At 38.4% G+C, this 16713-nt stretch overlaps 1 protein-coding gene across 2 annotated transcripts in view; it reads left to right on the top strand.

Annotated features, from left to right (window-relative positions):
* The window catches only part of DLC1 (DLC1 Rho GTPase activating protein), a 433712-nt gene that overhangs the window by 13191 nt on the left and 403808 nt on the right, over positions 1-16713 (top strand). For both annotated transcript variants that reach the window (XM_005698779.3, XM_018041886.1), the window contains exon 2: positions 620-1767. In XM_005698779.3, the coding sequence (XP_005698836.2) occupies positions 745-1767 (1023 nt within the window). In that variant the 5' untranslated portion in view covers positions 620-744. The remainder of the gene's footprint in view (positions 1-619; positions 1768-16713) is intronic.

The following is a 16713-nucleotide window of genomic DNA, read 5'->3' as shown; positions in this document are numbered from 1 at the left end:
GCAGTTTGTTTCTAGGGAAGCGTGTAAGCTAGAGCAACTAGTTTCTTCTGGTGAATGATTAAGTAGAGCGGTCCAGATATTTTCCTAGTGGAATTTTAAATTGCACACACACACACACACACACACACACACACACACACACACGCTCGTGCTCCTGCTCAGTTGCTCAGTCATGTCTGACTCTCTGTGACCCCATGGACTGTAGCCCGCAGGCTCCCCTGTCCTTGGGATTCTCCAGGCAAGAATACTGGAGTGTGTTGCCATCTCTTCCTCCTGGGATCTTCCCAATTCAGGGATCAAACCCACATCTCTTCTGTCTCCTGCATTGACAGGCAGGTTCTTTACCACTAGCACTACTGGGTTATTCATTAAAAAATCAACCCAGCTACATTTAAAAGTATCGTCAATGATTTTTGACCAGAGATACTAAATGTGAAATTTTCTTCTAATATTAGCCTGCTTTTTGAAGAAATAACCCTATTAAGGTTGTTAATTGGAAGCTTTATAGAAACCTCTCATTTAATCTTTCCTAGCATTGCTTAAGCACTCTTTTCCAAGATAGATTTTGACTTTAGAATTAGATCCTGAACTATATGTATCTATTTTATTTTTTTAATAGGTGGTGAAATGACAAAACTTCCTCTCTTCTTCAATCAGTGAATTTGAAGTAATCTTTCATCAAGTCTCGTCTCCTTTAGTCTCATACGGAATGTATCTCTCTGTCTGTTGTTAAACTACGATGACATGTCTGTAGCTATCAGAAAGAGAAGCTGGGAAGAACATGTGACCCAATGGATGGGACAGCCTTTTAGTTCTGATGATTGTAACACAGCATGTCATCATGGACTAGTAGCTGACAGCTTGCAGGCAAGTATGGAAAAAGATGCAACTCTAAATGTGGACCGCAAAGAGAGGTGTGTTTCACTCCCAGACTGCTGTCACGGCTCAGACCTGAGAGAGATTCCTGGGAGGCCAATGGGTCACATTTCAAAGGAGGTGGATGAAGATGACAGCCATGAAGGTGAAGATCAGTTCCTTTCTCTGGAGGCCAGCACAGAAACACTCGTGCATGTTTCTGATGAGGACACCGATTCGGATCTGTATCTCACAGATGGTAAACAGATTCCAACTACTCAAGGGCCTGAAACATCAGACCAACATAGCGTCAAAGGAGCAGGCTCCGTAGTAAAGACGCTACCCATTGTGGAAAGTAACCAAGATTCTTATGACTCCTGGGGAATGGCTGGTGGAGTTGATTTAGGGCTGGTTGAGGAAAAGGGGGACAGGAAAGTTGTTGACGTGGTGAGTAAAAGCCTGGAGCTTTGTAAGGAGATAAGCCTAAGTGAAATAAAGGATCGGTCCAAAACGAATGTTTGCCGTTCTTTGAATGTGAAAGATATTGTGCCAGAAAAGCAGTTGCTTCATTCTGCTGTAATTGCTCAACATCGAAGGAAACCTGACGTCCCTAAAGATGAACATGAAAGCAACACCTGCAGTGCAGCACAAGATAAGTTATTGGCTACTCCTCGTATGGACAGAGGATTGCCATTATTAAAAACAGATCCTGGAAGCTGCCTTCTGCAGCCTCCTTCCTGCCCTAGTGGAATGTCAGCTGAAAATGGCCTGGAGATGAGTGGTTTCTCAGAACATCAAAACAAAAGTCTTCCAAAGTTCAACTCAGGAGATGGCATGCAGTGTTTACACTTCAAGGAGACTCTGGCCACCCAGGAACCCACAGATAACCAAGTCAGACTTCGTAAAAGAAAGGTAAGACACATGCACCAATTATCTGGCTTCTGGAATTTTGTAAATATCCTTGTTTCCATCATTTTTTATTCTTGATAGGGTTAAAAAGATATGTTGCTGTTTCTTTTGCCCCATAGTGTAGCTGTGTGACTTAAAGAGAATCTTGGGAAAATCATCACAATATTTTAAAATTAAAACAGGATAACCTATTTCACTAATAATATTCATAATGGTTCCTGAACATTTTATTTTGGAATTGTGTTGAAGACAGAACTGATTTCACTTTCTTTGGAATTAAATAGCCACCAGATAGCTCATAAATCTGAAGGGCAATCTCTAATTTTCTGAAAGAATATCATGATATCTTTAAATTAAAATTATATATTTCAGTTTGTTTCTCTTTCCCCTTTAGAAAATATATTTTATTATAATAAAAGTGGTATAAGTCACATATTTTAAATGAGCCCTTTGCATATACCAAGGCAACAGTACCCCCTTCCCCCAAAATATGCTAATGCTATTTTACATGATACCCTGGCACATTTGCTATCCATAGCTGTATGAACTTTCTGTTAACTTTTGACCAAAAGGATCAATAACTGAAATAAAATCTTATGCTGAGGCACCTTGACTAATCCTGTAGATATCATGATCCCTTAAGAAGTATGCAAGTGAGACACAATGATTAGAGACAAACTACATGAATCATGGTTTAGTTAGAGAACTCTTGACTGAAGTTTGTCATACCTTCAGGATTTCCCACCATTCTTCCCACAATGTAGTACTCTATAATCCTGATGTAAATACCAGTACCATTTCTTCTGTAAATCTAACATGCCATTGACATTAAAAAAAAAAAAACCTGCAGATTGGACATTTCAGGGCAGCAACCTTGCCCTTCTTGACACAATATGAGTCCATAATTCCAACTCTCCTAAGACAAAACTAAACTTCTCAGTTCTGCACAACTGGGGCTATCAACAATGAGAAGCAAAAACTCCTGCTCCCTTTTGGTGAAGAAATCTGGTTTCCATAAACCATAAACATGGTTTTGCTAACAAACTAGATCAGCAACGTGTTGTAAGTTTAAGTGAAGTCAAAACTTTACAGCAAAGATCAATGTGCACAAACTGTTAATACATGCCCACAGAGCATTCTGTGCTTCTGGCAAACTCTTCCTTCCTTGCATAAATTGTATTAGAATGTTAATGCTGCATAAAGTTGTTATGATTGGAATGCTCAGGTTGCTTTTTCAGAAATGTCCATTTAGTCAATCAAATCTGTTGGAGGGAATGCAATAATGACATAAGAAAGTATTAACTGACCTATGACATAGTTCCCCTAAAATATGACAGACCCTGCCCAATTGCCGACAGGAACATTAAACATTCCAGAAACATATGCTCACCACTTGGACACTTATATCAATTCTAAGAATGCAGGAAGGAATTTGCTCTTGGATGTGTCTCTATAGCATGGTTGCATTACGAGAGCCATAATTATATATCATTTACAAGTTCTAACTTAAATGTTCTATTTTAAGCATTTCATCATTCTAAAGTATTATGGCTTTGTCTGGAGGAGTGTTTGTTTTGACTCTACAACTCATTTGGGTGCTTTGTAATCAACAGATTAAATTCAAAATTTGAGGTTTGGAAATTACTCTGGAAAAGTATGGTTACAAGAGAAGAAACCTCTAGAATCAGTGTGTAGGAATTTTTGTTCCATTTGATTTTGAATGCATGTTATAATAGCTTCAAGTTGCCCACTAGCCATTTTAGAACTTTATCAAAAGAAATAATAAAACAAATGCATAAATATATATGTACACATATGTCCATCATTGTGTTGTGTGTTACTGACAAAAAGGACATGACACAAATAATTCCATCAATTAAGGATGTATAATCATTGTTTAGTGTATAATTATTGTTTAATCTGTAGTTTGGAATGGTGTGCAGCCATGAAAAAGATGGAGTGAGATCATGTTCTCTAACTGAATGGTACTCATGATATAGTGTGTGTAGAAAAAGACAGTGGCAGGCCAATATTTGTAGCGTGTCTCAGTCTGATAAGATGAAATATGTGGATACAGATATAGATAGAAATATAGATGGGTTATGACCCTCTCTAAATACCTAAATAAGAATATGCAAAATTCTAGATAAATAGGCACAAAATTGTTGACAACATTTACTTTGAGATAACAGAAGTAAAAGGTTAGAGGCAGGGCATTTTCCACTTTTGGCCTATATGTTTTTTATAAAAGGTGTTGTGTCTGATTCTTTGAGATTTCATGGACTATATGGTCCATGGAATTCTCCAGACCAGAATACTAGAGTGGGTAGCCATTCCCTTCTTCAGGGGATCTTCCCAATCCAGGGATCAAACCCAGGTCTCTTGCGTTGCAGGTGGATTCTTTACCAGCTGAGCCTCCAGGGAAATGCAAAGGTAATACTATTCTAGGCAAAATGCATACAATGAACAGATACAAAAACAAAATAATATTATATCCTAATATTAGACTGTCTTCCATAGTGGCTCAGTAGTAAACAATCCACCTGCCAATACAAGAGACTCAGGAGATGCGGGTTCAGTTAACTATTTGAAGCATTTTCTACATGGCATAAGATGACCCTTTATTTATACAGTTATTATGGTTATTATTACTTTTATGACATGGAAGCAAATACAGACTTTTTCAGAATATCAACAAAAGTTTCAATCAACTACACAATTTTAGTGTAGCTAGTTTAAAACTTTTCTCCAGATAAGCCTCTGGAGAGACACAAGGACCACATTTTCATGTCTAAGGTCTTAGGGGCCTGATTGTGAAAGCAGTTTGCTAAGTTGTCTGTATATTTTAAACTATTTCTCAAACATGGTGACAGCTTTGAGATTAGAGCTTAGAAAGGTGAAGCAGAATAAGCTAATAAAACTTTAGTTAGAGAACTTTAATCAGCTCATTATCTGATGGGCATATGAGTGAACCCAATCTGTCATTGAATTTATGAACATGAATTTTTTGCAGGAGGGAGTATAATCAGGTTCTAAGACTTGGAAGGAAAACAAAAACAAAAACAGAGTTTCTAAGAGTAGTTCTCAGGACACACTGAAATACTACTCCAGAGTTATCATTGTAATTTAGTCATAAATTCCTTCAAACCTATAAATATTGGCAGGCATTTGTTGTTCAGCGTGATGTATTTTTTCTTGTTTTCCAGTGATATTTCTGGCCATCAAAGATAGCCAGACATACTTATTAGAAGTCTCAGTTGGAGTGACTACATTTGTAATAAATATAGATAAATATTGACCTTTTAAGCTAATAATTGCCTTCAATATGGTAAAATATATCATTAAATCAAAGCCACTGAAATCAAAGGAAAACCAAATAGATCATGAGCAGACATCAGCACATGAGCCAAGAAGGTCATGTGGCATGTGACCAGCGCTTATAGGCTGTGGGTGGGTCTTTGGGGTAAGGCAGCTGGTTAAGAGCAACTCTCAGAGACAAGTTCCAAAGAAATGTGGGGGAGGAAGACAGTCTAAGAAGTGGTCTCTTCAGACCAGATGGGATGTGAAGATGGAAAACATGTAGGGAAAGAGTTGAGGTTAGACTTTTTTTTTAAGAGCCAGTATATTTGTTCTTGATGGTGGTTTACTAATTAAAGAGAGTCTGAAATTCAGTCTTCTCTAGAGACTATTTAAATAGTTCCCCAATTTTTGAATAGCCATAATAGTTGTATAAATATATAAAATATTTTTATTGGCTTTCATAAGACATATTCCATGTCACCAAGCGGAATAAACTACAAAAGATAATATAAAAATGATTTGAGCTTTGACATCCAATTTTCCCATTTGAACAAAAACCTCACATTCTAACAGGCAACAAAAGTATCCTTTATGTTATCTGTCTGACTGATTTCACAGAAAATCAGCATAAAAGTGGCTTGACCAACATCTTTCTCTCACACATACATAATAAGTGGGTATAGGTAATTCTGCAATGGTATATTTTCTAAACCTTAGACCCTCTTATCCAACTGGTCTACCACCTTAAGCATTTATCCATATCCAGATTAGTAAGAGGAGGGAAGTGTACCAGGATGACCACGCTCCTGGGTAAAGGAAGAACCCTGAAAGAGCACATTTTTTTGTTTCTATTTCATGTTCTAGAACTTAGCTGTATGGCCACGTCTAGCAATAAGCACTAAGAAATAGAGTTTGCATCCTGGGCAATCTGGTGTCTGCTAAAACTTCTGTTATCAAAGAAGAAGAAAGAATGTATATTGAAGGATAACTGATAACAAGAATATGTTGAGGAACAACACCTAACATAAATATACCCCAGGATATCATGGCAGTAATTATGACATGAAGAGAAGGACTAAAGGGTGTCTTGATGAAAGTGAAAGAGAAGAGTGAAAAGGTTGGGTTAAAATTCAACATTCAGAAAACTAAGACCATGGCATCTGGTCCCATCACTTCGTGGCAAATAGATGGGGAAACAGTGACAGACTTTACTTCTTTGGGCTCCAAAATCACTGCAGATGGTGACTGCAGCCATGAAATTAAAAGACACTTGCTCCTTAGAAGAAAAGTTATGACCAACCTGAACAGCATATTAAAAAGCAGAGACATTACTTTGCCAACAAAGGTCCATCTAGTCAAGGCTATGGTTTTTCCAGTATTCATGTATGGATATGAGAGTTGAACTGTAAAGAAGACTGAGGGCCATAGAATTGATGCTTTTGAACTGTGATGTTGGAGAAGACTCTTGAGAGTCCCTTGAACAGCAAGGAGATCCAATCAATCCATCCTAAGGAAATCAGTCCTGAGTGTTCATTGGAAGGACTGATGCTGAAGCTGAAACTCCAATCCTTTGGCCACCTGATGCGAAGAACTGACTCACTGGAAAAGACCCTGATGCTGGCAAAGATTGAAGGCAGGAGGAGAAGGGGAATACAGAGGATGAGATGGGTAGATGGCATCACTGACTCAATGGACGTGAGTTTGAGTAAACTCTGGGAGTTGGTGATGGACAGAGAGGCCTGGCAAGCTGCAGTCCATGGGGTTGCAAAGAGTCGGACACAGTTGAATGACTGAACTGAACTGAACTGAGATAACAGGCTGCATATATATCCTATGGTATTATGTGGCAAATCCTTGATGCTTTAACTTCACATTGCAGAAAATCTTTTCATGTTGGGGAACTATTTTATGTGTCGAAGTGATGTTGATCAAATGCTATTAGTGTACTCTTTCTTATGGAAAAATTGCCCAAAGCCAAAACAGGATGCTGTACATATAGTCTAGTGTTAGTTGCTCAGTCGTGTCTTACTCTTTGCGTCCCTATGGATTGTAGCCCACCAGGCTCCTCTGTCCATGGGATTCTCCTGGTAAGAATACTGGAGAGGATTGCCATGCCCCCCTCCAAGATATCTTCCTGACCCAGGGATCGAACCTGGGTTTCCTGCATTGCAGGCAGACTCTTTACCGTCTGAGCCACCAGGGAAGCAGTGGTAGCTCAGATGGTAAATACTATACTATGTACTATACTTATGTACATACTATACTTTATCTTTGGACAAATATAATACATTCATTGTTGTTGTTTAGTCACTAAGTCTTGTCTGACTCTTTTGCAACCCCATGGATCATAGCTTGCCAGGCTCCAGGCAAGAATACTGGAGTGGGTCGCCAGTTTCTTCTTCAGGGGATCTTTCTGACTCAGGGATTGAACTCGTATCACCTACTTGGCAGGAGTGTTCCTTCCCACTGAGCCACTGGGGAAACCCAATACATTCTGAAATGACTAAAAAAATATTAGAATGACTGAAAAAAAAATTTTCTCCTTATCAGTTCAGTTCAGTCGCTCACTCGTGTCCGACTCTTTGCGACCCCATGAATCACAGCACGCCAAGCCTCCCTGTCCATCACCAACTCCCGGAGTTCACCCAAACTCATGTGCATCGAGTCGGTGATGCCATCCAGTGATCTCATCCTCTGTCGTCCCCTTCTCCGCCTGCCCCCAATCCCTCCCAGCATCAGGGTCTTTTCCAGTGAGTCAGCTCTTCGCATGAGGTGGCCAAAGTATTGGAGTTTCAGCTTCAGCATCAGTCCTTCCAATGAACACGAGGACTGGTCTCCTTTAGGATGGACTGGTTGGATCTCCTTGCAGTCCAAGGGACTCTTAAGAGTCTTCTCCAACACCACAGTTCAAAAGCATCAATTCTTCAGCACTCAGCTTTCTTCACAGTCCGACTCTCACATCCATACATGACCACTGGAAAAACCATAGCTTTGACTAGATGGACATTTGTTGGCAAAGTAATGTCTCTGCTTTTCAATATGCTATCTATGTTGGTCATAACTTTTCTTCCAAGAGTAAGTGTCTTTTAGTTTCACGGCTGCAATCACCATCTGCAGTGATTTTGGAACCTCCCAAAATAAAGTCTGACACTGTCTCCACTGTTTCCCCATCTATTTCCCATGAAGTGATGGGACCAGAAGACATGATCATTGTTTTCTGAATGTTGAGCTTTAAGCCAACTTTTTCACTCTCCTCTTTCACTTTCATCAAGAGGCTTTTTAGTTCCTCTTCACTTTCTGCCATAAGGGTGGTGTCATCTGCATATCTGAGGTTATTGATATTTCTCCCAGCAATCTTGATTCCAGCTTGTGTTTCTTCCAGCCCAGCATTTCTCATGATGTACTCTGCATAGAAGTTAAAGAAGCAGGGTGACAATATACAGCCTTGACGCACTCCTTTTCCTATTTGGAACCAGTCTGTTGTTCCACGTCCAGTTCTAACTGTTGCTTCCTAACCTGCATATAGGTTTCTCAAGAGGCAGGTCAGGTGGTCTGGTATTCCCATCTTTCAGAATTTTCCACAGTTTATTATGATCCACACAGTCAAAGGCTTTGGCATAGTCAATAAAGCAGAAATAGATGTTTTTCTGGAACTCTCTTGCTTTTTCCATGATCCATCGGATGTTGGCAATTTGATCTGTGGTTCCTCTGCCTTTTCTAAAACCAGCTTGAACATCTGGAAGTTCACAGTTCATGTATTGCTGAAGCCTGGCTTGGAGAATTTTGAGCATTACTTTACTAGCGTGTGTTGTGAGCGCAATTGTGCAGTAGTGTGAGCATTCTTTGGCATTGCCTTTCTTTGGGATTGGAATGAAAACTGACCTTTTCCAGTGCTGTGGCCACTGCTGGGTTTTCCAAATTTGCTGGCATATTGAGTGCAGCACTTTCATAGCATCATCTTTCAGGATTTGAAATAGCTCAACTGGAATTCCATCACCTCCACTAGCTTTATTCGTTGTGATGCTTTTTAAGGCCCACTTGACTTCACATTCCAGGATGTCTGGCTCTAGGTGAGTGATCACACCATCGTGATTATCCGGGTCGTGAAGATGTTTTTTGTGCAGTTCTTCTGTGTATTCTTGCCATCTATTCTTAATATCTTCTGCTTCTGTTAGGTCCCTAACATTTCTGTCCTTTATTGAGCCCATCTTTCCATGACATGTTCCCTTGGTATACACATTTGGTAAAAGCACACCTTTATCTGAAATGGCTTTCTCATTTCTTTCTATGACCTTCCTGATCTTTTCTGTCTCCTTAATGCCTCTATGAGGGCTTAGTAGCATGAGAAGGCTAACACTGGCCAATGGGTGACATAGAGAACATAATAAATTATGCAGAATGTAGAATGGACTGAGATAAGAGGCCAGCTGGAAGAATATAAAAAGGAAGAAACAATTGTCTAAGAAATGAAAAGCTGTGGCCCCAACATTGAATGAAAGCAAGGACTAGTGGAAGAATTAGAGTTTGTTTTTCAGTTGACAGTGAGGGAAGGACTGGGAAACAGGGTTCAGTCTACATAGCTCTGCAAATAGATTCTTAATGACAATATGATTTTACATGAAGATCACACTGGTTTTAAACTCATAGGCTTATTGAGCAGACAGTATTGTTTTTAAACCTTCTCCCCTAGCTCTAACACTAGGGCTGGCAGAGAAAAGTTGTTACCAGGTAGAAAATCTATGTGTAGATGGATAACACAGGTCTTCTCAGCCATATTTTTAGCAGGATTTGTGTCCCAGGTAAAGCTGGTAGCTTTGTAAGTAGCTCATATTGCATGTTATGCCAGCAAAAACCATCAAATTATTACATGCCACTTAAACTGAGTTTTTGCCTCAAAAACAACTGGAAAGCCAAAAAAATATTTACAGATAGTTGGGGCTCAAATATTTTGCCTCACAGCAAATATAATTCCCTGAAATCAACCAGAATGCAGAAAACATATAATTATATGATAAAAGATAACACTAGATGGTAAAATTAATAAGTAATTAATATTGATCATCCTCAGTATCCCAGGTCCCATTCTTTGGACCATGGTACCCCGCTGTAAGCTGAATGGCAGAGTTCATTACACTGTGAAGCGTATAGTCCCTGAAATGCTCCTAGTACCCCCAGATACAGCTTTTGTTCGACTAACACTTAATGCCAGCACTGAGGGAGGGAACAGTAGTGAGAAAGGAAGAGAGGATGGCATGGAAGGAATAGGACCAAGGAGAAGAAGGAAAACAGGAAGAGAGAGAGGCAGAGAGGGATACAGAGAGAGAAGGATGGGCTAAACTGGGTACCAAGGGAAGCACCAGTCAATTGGAAAAGAAAGCAACAATATAATTCCTTGACATTTGTAGCAGGCAGAAATCAGATTCTCTTTCAACATGATGGAGTTATGGTCACCAGTACAAGTTTAATAAGGAGACAAGGAACACAACTTTAACTCCAGTGATTACAGAGCAGGTGGAGACAAATAATACTTCCTGCCATTTCACAGGAGGAACTCTGCCAACTAGAGGCAGTGTTCATGCTCTGTGTTTCCAACAGGCTGAAAGCAAAGACCTGATAAGCTCATAGTTTAAAATCCTCAAGTGTCTTCACCTTGAAGGGACTTTCTCAGTTTCCTCAGCCTGGTCTGTTGCTTGGTTGTCTACACCCATAGAGGACTTACTCCGATTAAAACGTTTATTGCAAATACACCTGGTCCCACCATTACTAACGAAAACGTCGGCTCATTTGGGGGAAGTTTTATGTCTGTAACGATTCAGTTTTGTGTCTGTAGCATCCATCTCAGTGCTTAGAATCCTATTCATAAGTGCTTAAGTGAATGAATAGCCTTGCCAGAGTAAAGGATTTATTTTCAGAAGACAATATCAGACGTCAAGAACCCAAGTCATATGGATACAGAAGAAATGAGGCTTATATAACCAAAAATCACTGACCAATTATCTCATACTTTATAATCTCCTCTATATTCTCCCTGCTATTAATAGTTCCTTGCTAAAAGAGGCATGAGGGGACGAGAGGGAAGAGATAATTATGTAAATTCTGGTCTCTGACGCATCCTTCAAATTTAAGATGGTTATTACCTTTTGCCACCAAACAGTTAATTGTCACTAAATAGTTATATAGCAATCGGAGTGGTGAATGTTATTTAGAAACTATTCAGTTGTCTTCTGAAGAGTGGGCAAGGGTGATTGTAAAGACGAAATTATTAGAATATCCGTTCACATTTGTTTGTTTGTTTGTTTTTGGCCACTCCTCTCAGCATGTGGGAACTTAGTTTCCCGGACCAGGGATCAAACCCACACGCCCTGCAGTGGAAGCCCAGATTCTTAACCACTGGACTGCCAGGGAAGTCCCCACTCATATTTATTTGTAATTTATCCTTTAATTTTGTATATTTTTATAAGATATTTGATATGCTGCTACAAAAGTATATATGCTGCTACAAAAGTAAATAGTATACACATGCTTGCTGAAAAGTACATAATCAAAAATGTTGGGAGGCCACTGGTTTAGAATATCCCTACCTTTTCTAGTTAATGTCATTTTGGGGACATTGGAAGTAGAAACGAGATGATAGGAATAATAGTAAGAAATTAAAGGACAAATGAATAAGGGAGATGGAGAGACTTTTGTTTAGAGAGTGTCAGACAATAGTAAATTTATTTTCAATTTCTGTGTGGAAACCACATAATGAGAGATTTGATGCCAGGTGCCATTATGGCAGAAAAATATACTTTGAATGAGAGTGATTAGATCTCAAATGTTTCTTGTTCCAGATATTTTTGAAAAAAGTAGCTATGATGTGTGATAGACCTCTGATCCAAGCCGAGACTTTGACCAAAACAGCAAATTTACATTATTAGTAACAAGATCATTATTAAGTTCACATTAATCCAACATCAGCTTTTATTGGAGCAAGAAATAATATACTTTTATGATGTTATTTTAAATAATTAATGGGTGTTTCAGAGCCAGTTGCACATTAGAGGCTGTCTTAATAGTGAAACTGATTTAGTTTCTTCCTGGTGGGTTTCTTTTACTATAAACCAGGACTAACGTATTAATCTTTTAATACCAAGTAAACTACCAAAGGTTTTGGCTGCCTCCCTCGAAGAAATGCCAGTATCCACAAAAGTTGGGATAGCTAGCAAAACCTTCAAAACAGGGCCCTGCCTCTGTTATCTGGGCATTAAGCACAGTGGTGCCAATGGAATCTGTTCATTTTCTGGCTCATGTTCTCAGAAATAAAGTACTTATCCCTGCTGCCAACAAGATCTCTATGCTACAAATAATTTTATGTTTAGAAAATTATAGTGCTACTTTAGAGATAACCTCAAAATGTTCAAAGGAAATACAAGCAAATAGGAAAGTCCACTTTTATTCTTTTTTCAGTTCTATTTCTACATTGGCATAGGAATAAAACTAGTGATTAATGAACCTCTTCCATTTTGGGTTCTATTTTTTGAGCCAGTAAAACTTCAAAAGGATATACTGCTTTTTATATACATTGAAAGTTAACCCAGAGTTTTTGTTTTCGTGTTTTTTTTTAATTGAAATAGCATCATTATTTGGTCTAGAAAATGAATAGCTTGGTCTCAGCTTGATTTTCTAACCAAGAAATTAAGCTGTAATGAGGAAGAGCACCATCTAAATTGAGGGGTGTTTTTAATCTGTGTGAACTTCATGTATTCTTGAAAAATGCAGACAACAGTCCCTACATCACAGGTTGTTAGGTTATTAAATGAGATGGAAAATGTGGTTCAATGCTACATATCACAGCCGCTAGAAAACTCCATTATTTAGCCAAAATTTGAGGTGAAGATTTGACAGATAAATAACTGAACAATTGCAGAATTAGATCTGGGAATTGGTCAAATTCTTATGGAACCTATAGTCACAGTATATATAGCCAATAAGGGTACAGTAGCTACTTTAGTTGGAGATCTCTAGAACACTCCATAGCTCATGGTAAATCTCACAGCCCCTACACTGTGGTTCTGTAAAAAGTAATTAAGCCGATGAACTCTAAAAGCAAAGTGCTTCCCTCACACCCAGCTTTGTAATCATGTAGGTTATTTACTGCTCAGTTTCCTCACCTATATAATGCGATGCTTCATTTTTTTCTCAAGAAGATAAAGTTCATATGTATGCAGTAATTAGAATAAGGCCTGACACCGAGCAAACACCGTGTGACTTCATCTATTAGCAGTAGGAGTTGTTATTTTCTGTTTGTTTTATTAAAATGCCCTAGTCATAGATCCAAGAATAAGCTGAACTGTCTGGGAATAATTATGGAAAAAGACTGACAACATTTGAGAGAGGATTTAGAAGGTAAATCAACCCTTGCTTATCATTATAGAGTACAGTCTGGAATATGCATTCCCCCATGCACTTTGCCATGTATGGTTTAGAATCTGAATAAGCATCATATATGCATCCTTACCTCGAGGAGCTTACACAGTGGTAGGGGCAATATAATACAAATAAAAAAAATAACAAAATATTCAGTTAAACAAACTTTTAACCTTAACACCTATTACTATTAGAACCTAATGTAATACTAGGTTTTAAACCATAAGTACAGTAATACCCTGGCTCAACCTAATGCACTGGTACACAGTATCAAGATTGATGGAGCGGGATATTCCTGGTGATCTAATGGCTGGGGCTTTACCTTCCAGCGCAGGGGGTGTGGGTTCGATCCCTGATCAGGGAGCTAAGAACCCACATGCCTCCAGCCAGGATGGGGAACCCCCGCAGATGAGTGGGTCAGGGAAGGCTTCACCCAGGGTGTGCCTGAGCTGAGCTAGGAAGGCACTAGAGACTTTCCGTTTGTGAGAATAAGGGAGAGGGATCTCTTTGTGCTTCCTTTAAACTGTTCTTGGAAAATACCATTTTATTTTTAAATACACAGACTTAAGGAAGTAAGTGAAATAAGGAAATACTTCAAAAAGGCCATTTTGTAAACAGACACTTTTAAATATTAAGGTTTTTTCCTTTTTTGAAGAATATTTCATAGTGATATGGAAATTGAAAGAGGATGGATGGTACTTCATGTACCAGGCTTTAGCTTTGGCAAAACAGTTTTCTGTTCTTAAACTTAGATTTTTAGCTAAGTAGTTTCTAGGCTCACTTTATCTTAAATAAATACATAAACAAATAATCTCAGTTTCAACAAACTAATGGGTTGTGAAAAAAACTCTAGCCATGTTAATTTGCTCCCCAGCTAGTATTTGATCAGTTAGCAGAAAAGTGAAATGAATCATGGAAATTTGCTTGATGACTAAAGCATCAACAGAATGGTTCAGTTATATAATAATGATGAAATGAGATGAGACAGTGATTCCTACTTTTATATCTTCATAGATATGTTAACATCATTTATGGCTATGTGTGAGCGTGCTCAATCGTGTCTGACTCTTTGTAACCTCATGGACTATAGCCCACCAGCCTCCTCTGTCCATGGAATTTTCCAGGCAAGAATACTGGAGTGGGTTGCTGTTTCCTTCTCCAGGAATCTTCCCAACCCAGAGATCGAACCCGCATCTGTTGAGTCTCCTGCATTGGCGGGCAGATTCTTTACTGCTGCACAAAGTTCATTTATTAATTTCTCAATAAATTAAACTTTTTCTTAAGGGAATTACAGAATGTATAAATCCCAAATCTACAGCAGGAAATCTAAGAGTAAAATAAGTTCATTTAATAATATATTATATATGTATGATTAATAATGACTACATTATATACACATGTACCTAATTTTCAATATATGCAATAATCAAGCACAATTTGAAATGTGATATCTGCCTGCCTGCAGTAAGTACAGTCTTTACTGAGACATGCAGTAGAGGATAGATAACATAGGAACTAAGTGGTTGCTCTTGCCAGGAGGTTAGTAAGTCAGCTGATGGTGCTCTGCTTCCTCAGTGCGAAAGAAACTAGAAGCAGGCTCTGCCTCTGTGGTGAATATCATCTTTGAGACCTGTGGACCTTTTCCTCACACTTCCACTCCTCAAAGGCACAGGGAAGTGGCGTTTGAGTCAACATAGCCGACCAGAGCCTGCATTAAGGAATAGCTGAATTCTTGGTGCAGAATATCTTTCTCACAGAATGCATTTGCCATTGTGTAGCTGAGACTTTTGATTTTCAATCCATCCCTAAAATCCCTTGCATTTTGTCTTCATTTTGCTGTAAGATGGTCACATGATGTTGAATGTCCTGTCAAGCAACATGTCGCTCAATTGCCTGGACTGTTGTAGGTAGCATCATATAAACAGATAAGATATGGAGAATTTGCTTTTCGTAGGTTCATGGACTATTCCAACAGGAAGAGAATTTAAACATCCATGCATTTCACTTTAACTGGAATAATGTGTGTATCTTGACAAGGCCAAAGAGCTGTAATTTAGCATGTTAACAGAGGTATGTCCTGTTACCAAGGCAAAGTTGCTGCCCCACGGGAAAGATGCTGACTTGCATATTATCATGCAAAAGCTGTAATTTAAAAGTAATCAGAAAGAATTGGCCAACACTGAAATGTAACACAAACCTAATATTAAGGTTTTTTTGAACGATGAAAGGAAATGTTTTATCCTCCTATTTCAGACATTTGTCCACTCTGTGTGCAGGGAAAAAAAAAATGTCTTTGCAAACTGAACTACCATTTCAGGTATATGTTGACAAAAAATATAAATTTTTAGAAGCTGAAAATGGAGTCAAAAATGAAGATTTTCTTAGCTTCTCTTGCTTTCTAGTTTAATAGTAAAAACTCACTCTTTCCTGAGACATGAATTTTCATTTAATTCAGTTATTCTGTACCCTTTCCCTATGATCAGCCTAGACCTTTATCATAAATATTATCTCTGTCCACTTAGAAGTTACAAAGTGCTTTCTCTCAGATGTCCATAGTGTTTGGGTTGAGGCATGATAAATTTTAAACAAGCTGAAAAGTATTTCAAACAACTTCCATACTGTGAGCAATCCTTAAGGAGGCCAGAAAAGAAAAGAAGCTAGCCAGTCATTTCAGTATCATCTTCATGAAAATTTTTCTTTTAAACATATTGATAATCATGTAAAGCACTAAATTTTTATACCTAAAATTCTATCTAGATTAGAAACAAAGAGCATGCAACGTTGTACATCAGCCTGTCCTGGACAACTTACAATAAAAATAAATCTATTTTTCCCATGCAGTACCTTATAATTATTGTAATCCTAAATTTCCAACCCTGACCACTAAGAAAAATGTATGGTTTTGATAGAGAATGAATGGGCAATAGTTGCATTGCTTGCATGAAGCCAGATGATTAAGAAATTTAATTTCTAACTTTAATAGAAATCTTTTCATTTTTAAGAGAACTGCATTTACTCAAGAGATATAAGGTAAGTCACAACATTAATAGTGAGTGATGCATTTGAGTTGCTACTCAGTTTGTATATGTGCCATGCTGATCTGGAGTGCTGGTTATTGCGCAGATTGTTATAGCAAAAATTGGCACACACATTGTTGTTTAAGGTAGGGAAGAAGGGGCTTCCCAGGTGGTGCAGTGGTAAAAATAATTGCCTGAGAACTCAGGAGATGCAGGTTCAATC

This window comes from Capra hircus, chromosome 27 (genome assembly GCF_001704415.2).
Source record: "Capra hircus breed San Clemente chromosome 27, ASM170441v1, whole genome shotgun sequence".
Taxonomy (NCBI): domain Eukaryota; kingdom Metazoa; phylum Chordata; class Mammalia; order Artiodactyla; family Bovidae; genus Capra; species Capra hircus.
The sequence above is the reverse complement of the archived record's forward strand: the minus strand, read 5'-3'. Positions and strand labels throughout refer to the sequence as shown.